The sequence below is a fragment of the Nerophis ophidion genome, linkage group LG05 (genome assembly GCF_033978795.1).
Source record: "Nerophis ophidion isolate RoL-2023_Sa linkage group LG05, RoL_Noph_v1.0, whole genome shotgun sequence".
Taxonomy (NCBI): Eukaryota; Metazoa; Chordata; class Actinopteri; order Syngnathiformes; family Syngnathidae; genus Nerophis; species Nerophis ophidion.
In genome coordinates, this window is record NC_084615.1 from 17267757 (window position 1) to 17277116 (window position 9360).

The following is a 9360-nucleotide window of genomic DNA, read 5'->3' on the forward strand; positions in this document are numbered from 1 at the left end:
AAATATTGTACAGTAAAACTACAATAACTTACTCAGCGTCCACTTATCTTGTATTAAAATGGCTTGAATTAGTACATTGTAGGAGTTCCTATTTTTGAAAAGGAGGACATTTTATCATTTAATGTCACATGTTGATTTGCTAAAAGTTTAGTGTTGTGCAGTTACATTTTTTGTTAGTTTTTCTATAAAATATTGTATAGTAAAACTACAATAACTTACTTAGCGTCCACATTTCTTGTAATAAAATGGTGTGAATCAGCACATTGTATGTGTTCCAATTTTTTTTTTAAAGAGAAAATTATATTCGTCACATAATACTGAAATGTTTTGTTTTTACATAGTAAATTTAAAAAAATCTACAATACCTCGCTTAGCGTCCACATGCCTTGTATTAAAATGGCTTGAATTAGTACATTGTATGTGTTCCTATTTTTAAAAGGAGGAAATTATTTTTTTATCACATATTGATTGATATGCTAAATATTTAGTGTTTTGCAGTTGTGTTTTGTTAGTTTTTCTATTAAAAAATGGTTTAGTAAAAACAACAATAACTTAGCTTCCACATATTAATTAAAATGGCGTGAATTAGTACATTGTGTGTTCTTATTTTTTAAAAAGAGAAAATTATAGTTGTCACATATTGATATGCTAAAGGTTTACTGACATGTGTTGTTTTTGTATAGTAAATAAAACAAAAATCTACAATAATAACTTGCTTAGTGTCCACATATCTTGTATTAAAATGGCTTGAATTAGAACATTCTATGTGTTCCTATTTTTTAAAAGTAGGAAATTACATATTGATATACTAAAAATTTAGTGCTGTGCTGTTATGTGTTTTGTTAGTTTTTCTATTTAAAAATGGTTGAGTAAAAACAACAAAAAACTACAATAATAACTTAGTTAGCGTCCACATATTTTGTATTAAAATGGCGTGAATTAGTACATTGTATGTTTTTTTAAAGGAGGAAATTGTTATTTTTTTAATCACAGATTGATATGCTAAAAGTTTAGTGTTGAGCAGTTACATGTTTTGAGTTTTTCTATTTAAAAATGGTTTAGAGAAAACAACAAAAAACTACAAAAGCGTCCACATATTTTGTACTAAAATAGTGTGAATTAGTACATTGTATGTTTTTTTTTTAAAGGAGGAAATTGTTATTTTTTTAATCACAGATTGATATGCTAAAAGTTTAGTGTTGAGCAGTTACATGTTTTGTTAGTTTTTCTATAAAAAAAATGGTATAGTTAAAAAAACAAAACTCGAATAATAACTTACATAGCGTCCACATATCTTATATTAAAATGGCGTGACTTAGTACATTGTATGTGTTCCTTTTTTCAAAAGGAGGAAATTACATTCTTTTTAATCACATATTGATATGCTAAATATTTAGTGTTTTGCAGTAATGTGTTTTGTTAGTTTTTCTATTAAAAAATGGTTTAGTAAAAACAACAAAAACTTAGTTAGCGTCCACATATCTTGTATTAAAATGGCGTGAATTAGTACATTGTATGTGTTCCTATTTTTTAAAAAGAGAAAATTATAGTTGTCACATATTGATATGCTTAAAAGTTTACTGTTGCGCAGTGACATGTTTTGTTTTTGTACAATAACTAAAACAAAATCTACAATAACTTGCTTAGCGTCCATATATTTTGTATTAAAATGGCTTGAATTAGTACATTGTATGTGTTCCTAATTTTAAAAGGAGGAAATTACATTCTTTTTAATCACATATTGATATGCTAAATATTTAGTGTTTTGCAGTAATGTGTTTTGTTAGTTTTTCTATTAAAAAATGGTTTAGTAAAAACAGCAAAAACTTAGTTAGCGTCCACATATCTTGTATTAAAATGGCGTGAATTAGTACATTGTATGTGTTCCTATTTTTTTAAAAAGAGAAAATTATAGTTGTCACATATTGATATGCTAAAAGTTTACGGACATATTTTGTTTTTGTATTATAAAACAAAAATCTACAATAACTCGCCTTGTTTTAGTACATTGTAGGACTTCCTATTTTTAAATGAGGAAATTATATTATTGTATGTCACATATCCATATGCATAAAGTTTAGTGTTGTGCAGTTACATGTTTGGTTTTAAACAGTTTTTCTATTAAAAGTTGTATTTGTGCTCCCGTTAAAATAATAATAGTTCTGTGCTATCGAGTTGGATTTTGCAACAGATCAGTAAAGTCCAATATTTCCCCACACGTGCATATCTTAATAGTCCTGCACTACAACCAGCTAATGCAACAAAGTTCCGTTCTTCTCTGTACTGTAAAGTCCAGATTTGAATGACAATAACAGGAAGTCTATAAGCAGTCATTGTGTTGTTGTGTAAGGGCAGGGTTTCTCAACCTTTTTTTAACCGAGGCACATTTTTTCCATTAAAAAAAAAATAAAAAATAAAAATACAGAGGCACACCACCAGCAGAAAACGTTAAAAAAATGAAACTCCACCAGGTTGCCGGGCTTTAGTTCCTGTTTTGTGCTGTTATCTTGGTGACCCTGTTTTGTTGGCGTTTTCCTGAAGCAGCTTCACGCCTTCCTTCGAGCGCTATTGCCCGCACCTTCTTTGTTTTCGCAATCAAGACTATTTAAGTTGTGCGTACGCTATCCTTCTTTGTCGGGACATTGTTGATTGTCATGTCATGTAGGGATGTGCTTTGCGGACGCCGTCTTTGCTCCGCACGCTGCAAGTTTTTGCTGTCGTCCAGCATTCCGTTTTTGTTGACTTTGCAGCCAGTTCAGTTTGAATTTTGTTTTACATAGCCATCCCTAGGCTTCAGTGCCTTTTCCTAGCGGGACGAGCCTTTTGTTCATTTTTTGTTTGAGCGTTACATACCTTTTTACCTGCACGCTCTGCTCTGCATATTGGGATCACGACAAACCATCCTCGACGCGTTCCGACTTCTACAAAGCAATGAACTACCCTCTTCCACCTACTGATAGAGTATTACAAGATTACCCCTGCCAAGCTCCACACAGCACAGGCACATTATTATGATTATTGATTTGCATAAAAAAAATATTTTTTGGACCAATTAGGTGAAGTTGCATAATTTCCCACGGCACACCAGACAATAACTCATGGAACTCTAGTGTGCCACGGCACAGTGGTTGAAAGTCACTGTTAGGGGAATAAAGTGCGCTTTTATTTGCAACACTGAACAATAAAGAGGAGGAATTGATTCACTGATCAAGACGAAAACCACAACATCACCATCACTGTGTAGTTCTCCAAAAATATCGATTGTTAAACTTCGCTAATATTTAAAGATTAGCATCAATACGAATGGCCCATCGAATCCTAAATAACACTGCACCAGCGCCACTTAAGCACTTTGTCCAGTTTACATCTGCTGTGACGACTAGAAACACACGACCATCCATCAGGGGGCAGTGTAGCGTACCCAGATGTAAAACATCTTTTGCACAATCAACCTTTTCATATAAAGCCATTAAGGAATGGAACAAACTTGAAAAGTTTAACAGATTACTCTACATTTACAATTATAGTTAAAAAGTGGCTTTGGAGCAATCAAAGCTGCTCACACGGTCACTCAGGTGGCCAACTATGTTTGACAGATCAACTTAATGTGTAGTATATTTATCCATGAGAGCATTTTTGTTGTAAATTATGAGGTGTATGTGTTAAAATCATGGTTGTTTTTACAAATGATGACAGATGTGAACAAGAGCATGTATTGTCTTCGTGTGATGATGTAAATGAGGTGTGGTTGTATTGTATATTATGTATGTGTCCATGAAAGGACATTTTAAGACTTTTCTTAATTTGATTATGTGATATGGTATGATTTTATTGTAATGGTTTTATTGCATGATTTTTGTATCCCTTTAATTTAGGTAGCCAGGGACTGCAGATGGAAATTAGCTAATTAGCTATAATCTGGTACAGAACATAGATGTCTTTGAACTTAATGTTTCTGTGCATTGTCCCTTCAAATTAAGACTAAACTAGTGTTTGAATGTGAGTGTGAATGTTGTCTGTCTCTGTTAGCCCTGCGATGAGGTGGCGACTTGTCCAGGGTGTACCCTGCCTTCCGCCCGATTGAAGCTGAGATAGGCGCCAGCACCCCCCGCGACCCCAAAAGGGAATAAGCGGTAGAAAATGGATGGATGGATAAACTTACCTAAACTTAGGGGTGGGTGATATATCGATATATATACGATATAGAAAATGACTATATCGTAATCGAGTATATGTTCTCAATTAAGACTAAACTTAGCTACACTTAGGGCTGGGTGATATATCGATATATACGATATAGCGCGGGTTTGTCTCTGTGCAATATAGAAAATGACTATATCGTAATATTCGAGTACATGTTCTCACGCAGTTGCTTTTAGTTGCGGGCGTACACTTCAGGCTCTTCTCACTCACTCTTTCCTGTCTTGTCTTCACAGACAAGCAGGCGCACATTTTTACATACGTCATACGTCACATACGTGTCCGCCCTCGCAGAGAAGAGAGGTAGCATACTGGGCTACGTTAGCTGCTAACGTAGCCGTACAAGAGAAAGAAGGTGCGGATCTGGTAACAAATGAAGGAAGACTTCATTCCCAAGAAAAACAGCAGGGTTTCGATCGTCTGGCGGTGGTTCGGCTTCAAGTGGGAATATGTCGAACAGACAACCGTAATTTGTCAAGTGTTGGGGGGAAAAAGTAGCATTACTGCTAATATGTAGTATCATTTGAAAAGTCACTCGCTAGAGAATGAAGAGAATTTCATAACTTTAGTAACATACCACATAGGGAAGGATGAATACTATTTGATTTCCTATTATGCAGCTAATTTTTATTTGACACTTAAAATGTCTCTTGCACTTTTTGTTTGGTAAATGACTTGAATGTTTGTGCCATTGCTTAATAACTTTAATAAATACTCTTTTGGTCAATTGACTTAGTTGTGATTTCCCTCTCTGCATGAATGTTTAAAAGTAGCATATAATAATGTCGTATGAAGAAGAATGTTTTAATGTATACACATATAATCATCATACTGCTGTGACTATATGCATCAAGTGTACATTCAAGGCCAAGGCAAAATATCGTAATATATATCGTATATCGCGATATGAAAAAAAAAGCATCGCCCAGCCCTACACTGCTATTGTGTTTAAATATGTCTGACTAAAGGAGCTGACAATGCTTTTTTTTGTTTGTTTTCTAACAGCGTCATTCAATTAAATTATCTTATCTAATCTCTTGTACCCCATGCAAGGAGGCAAAGGTTTGAGAGCACTTTTACAGGCCACCAGGCCTGAATTCTAGAGCACAAATTGTGCTAAACAAAGCAAGCCAAAGACAAATAATGAAAGACAGTGCTGCAGAATCAGATAGTATAATATAGTACAGTGTAATTACTGTGCTGTGTCAGTTCCTCTTGTCGTGTTCTACTCTGATGGCGTGACGTGCAAAAAAAAAAAAAAAAAAAAAAAAAGGAGTTGTGCACAAATTTGGATGCGCAACAAAAGGGGATGCAATGACAGGAACCGGACCGTTAGCCTTTTCCAGCTAGCGGATGCGACTCTTGCTAAACCGGGGTGGGGGTGGTGGAAGGTTACATAACGTTAATAACTCGGTTCATGTCGGGACTGACCAAAATACGTGGCAAAGCCTTTCATGACTAACACGGTGAATGACTCAACAAAACGGATAAAAAAAAAAGGTGGCTTGGTTGTCACCGGGCAAATGCACCAAATTCAGGGTGGGGCCGTGAATGCACCACATGTGTACCGCTAGGTGGGGCCGTGAATGCACCACATGTGTGCGCGCTAGCCTTCCTATATATATTAAACAAAAATAATTTCGAAAAAAAAAAAACACCCCCCGCCCATAAATGTGCTTTATTTATTCCAAACACAAGTTTTTGGTGTAGAACGTGAGATGGCACGGGATCGAGTGAAATAGCGTCAAACAGAGACAAAGAGGGGGAAAAAAAAAATCACAGCTAGCGCAGCCATGATGGTTGCCGTTTACTGCCCGGACTAGCTAGCTAGGCTATATTGCCCGGACTAGCTAGGTTAGGCTAAGTGCAGTTTATAATGCCCGGACTAGCTAGGTTAGGCTACACTGCCCGGACTAGCTAGCTAGGCTAGGTGCCGTTTACTACCCGGACTAGCTAGCTAGGCTAGGCTAGGCTAACAAAACCGTTAGCTATGTTGGCCCCGGGGCGAACGCTGCACCTGCCAGCCGAGTCCCGTTATTAAGCCTTTGGACAACGCCGAGCCGCAGGGTGAAAATAACGGGGACCAAGGTGTAAACACACGCCAAGGAAGCGGAGCCATGACAACGGAGCGGCTTCTTTAAGCCCCTTTTTTGTGAAAGCGGCTTTTATGTCGGAGAATGACGGAAATGGACGGAAATGCACGAAATGGCGCCAGTCGTTTCCAGGCCGTGTTCAATTCTCCATTCGGACGTCGAATATTGTCAGGAATATGGTTAAAGATATATGATGGCGATATTATGAATAAACGCTTATTTTTTTGTTTTTTAAAAACATGTTTTGGAAGAAGCGGAAATGAAGCGGGTTCTCGTCTTATGTATGGACGGGAGCCAAATAATGTCAAATAAATAGGGACTCGTTGAAAGAGGAATTCCCCCAAAAAAAAAAAAAAATGTCAAACTGTGGCTGTTATTGAAAAAGTGAAGAAAGGACGTACCATTGTTGTAGCTGTGAGTTGATCGGCGTCTGGACAGAAATTGAATGGGCTCGCTGATGATGAATAGTTTGCTCTCTCTCGTCACGTGAACGCGCATGTGATGCTCGCGCGCCTGCTGTGAAGTGCACGAGCAACGTGCACGAGGGGGAGCGCGTCCCCGTGAGAAACTCCGGCCATGTTTTTATATTTTTTTTAATTTTTTTTTTTAATGTAATGTTTTGTTACGTGATACACGTCTGTTCAAACTGTCATCAAAACAAAGGTTGATTACTTTAATTTGACTCCCTTTCATTCATTTCTTTAATGTCGGTTTCTTTGGCAATAGAACAAAAAGTGTCTATTTTATCTTTTTTTTAATTAATTTAATTATTTGAACAACAAACATAGATTTAGAAATTCACACAAAAGTCAGGAAACTTTCGTCAACTAGGATAGAAAACCAAAGCAAATAGAGAGAGTAATAATACTAAATGCACTACTTTCTTTATTATAATAAGACTTTGATCATTTTAATACCTTTTGAGTGAAATATTTTAAAATGACATGGACGGTGCACGGAGGAAAATATATTTAGATTTAAAGAGCCCAAAGGGCATAAGCGGTAGAAAATGGATGGATGGATGGAGTGCAATTGTAATAATGTCCATCTGTATTGTAACGCAAGGTAATTTTAATATAATATTATGTTGCATAATTAGTATTAGTATGATTTGCCACACAGTAACAAATCAAACCATTTTTTTTCTTTATGTAATGTTTTGTTACGTGATACACGTCTGTTCAAACTGTCATCAAAACAAAGGTTGATGACTTTAATTTGACTTCCTTTCAGTCATTTCTTTAAAGTCGGTTTATTTGACAATAGAACAAAAAGTGTCTATTTTATCATTTTAATTCATTTATAATGTATAATTCACACAAAAGTCAAGGTACTTTCAACAACTAGGAAAGACAACAAAAGCAAATACAGATAGAGTGATAATACTAAATCAGGGGTGTCCAAAGTTTTCCACTGAGGGCCACACATGGAAAAATTAAAGAGTCGGGGGCAATTTTAATATTTTTCATTTTAAAATGTATTTTACCTTTAGGGGTCCCGGGGACCATAAAGGGTCTCAGTTATTAAAATGTTAAAAATAAGTCAAATTTGTATTATTTTTTATTTAACGCCTACAGTAAAGCTCTATATCAACTTTAAAATAAAATAAAAAAGGTTTATGGCTTTTCTGTGAAAAACATCTCTGTTTTTTTAATAGTAAAACTGAAATATGCAGTGTTTAGAAATTACAGCCCTAAAAGATCAATAATGCAGGACACTATTGATTTTAATTATTAATTATTTTGGAGTAATCACAGTGAAGAGATAAATAAAATACCGCTAAATATATTTGGGATGAAAAAGGTGCCCCACTCAGAAAGTGATACATTTTTATTAGTTTTTTTTTTAACTTTCAACACTTAAGTTACAAGATCAACTTCAAATATATCCGTCGATTTTATGTTTAAAACTATTATTTTGTTGGTTTCATGCTCTTTTGTCGAAGAAAACTTTGTTTTTAAACTGCAACTGCACAATATATGCAATATTTAACACAGAAAACATTTTAAAGTGAAATATTTGAACTAATTGGAGCTTTGAAAATAATTCATTATAACATGGATTTTTTTTTTCTTTTTTTTTTTGGAGCGATTGCAAAAAAAAAATAATAATAATAATTGATTGATTGAAACTTATAATTAGTAGATTGCACAGTTCAGTACATATTCTGTACAATTGACCACTAAATGGTAACACCACAATACATTTTTCAACTTGTTTAAGTCGGGGTCCACGTTAATCAATTCACGGTAAAGATGTTTTTTACATGGTAAAATAACGACAAAAGGAAAAAAAACAGCCTGTATGGCAGCTTTTTGTCAACATTGCAAGTTTTTCTCGATAGATTTCACCTCATTCCAATATTTTTAATGTTCTTTTTTATTTTTGCAGTAGCATTTCCAGAATGTGTGGCGGGCCGGTAAACAATTAGCTGCGGGCCGCAAATGGCCCCCGGGCCACACTTTGTACACCCCTGTAGTAAATGCACTACTTTATTTATCATAATAAGATTTTGGTCATTTTAATACCTTCTGAGTGAAATATTTGAAATGACATGGCGGTGCAGAGACACATACAAAGAAAGCAATTGTAATAATGTCCATCTGTACTCTAACGCAAGGTCATTTTAATATAATGTTATGTCGCATAATTAGTATTAGTATGATTTGCCACACAGTGACAAATCAAACCATTATCATTTTTTTAATGTAATGTTTTGTTACGTGATACACGTCTGTTCAAACTGTTTGATTTGACTTCCTCTCATTAATTTTGAATGTCGTTTTCTTGTTAATAGAACAAAAAGTGTCGATTTTATATTTTTATATGAACATACAAGAGTTAGTTTTTTTTAAATTATTAAACAACAAAGATACATTTATAATCCACACAAAAGTCAAGGCTCTTTCAACAAGGAAAGAAAACAAAAGCAAATACAGATATAGAGTAATAATACAAAAAAATTATTAAAAAAAAAAAAGACAAAAAGGGCTACCTAAATCTACCAATACCCATTTTGTACTCTTAATCATTCTCCAAGATTTGATGGATAATTGTATTTAAAATA

The 9360-nt window shown here is 34.7% G+C and overlaps 1 protein-coding gene across 1 annotated transcript in view; it reads right to left on the reverse strand.

Moving 5' to 3' along the window:
• The window catches only part of cfl1 (cofilin 1), a 31347-nt gene extending 24507 nt beyond the window's left edge, over positions 1-6840 (reverse strand). Inside the window, exon 1 of the mRNA XM_061900244.1 lies at positions 6695-6840. Within this exon, the coding sequence (XP_061756228.1) occupies positions 6695-6697 (3 nt within the window). The 5' untranslated portion in view covers positions 6698-6840. The remainder of the gene's footprint in view (positions 1-6694) is intronic.
• Positions 6841-9360: the final 2520 nt, after the last annotated feature.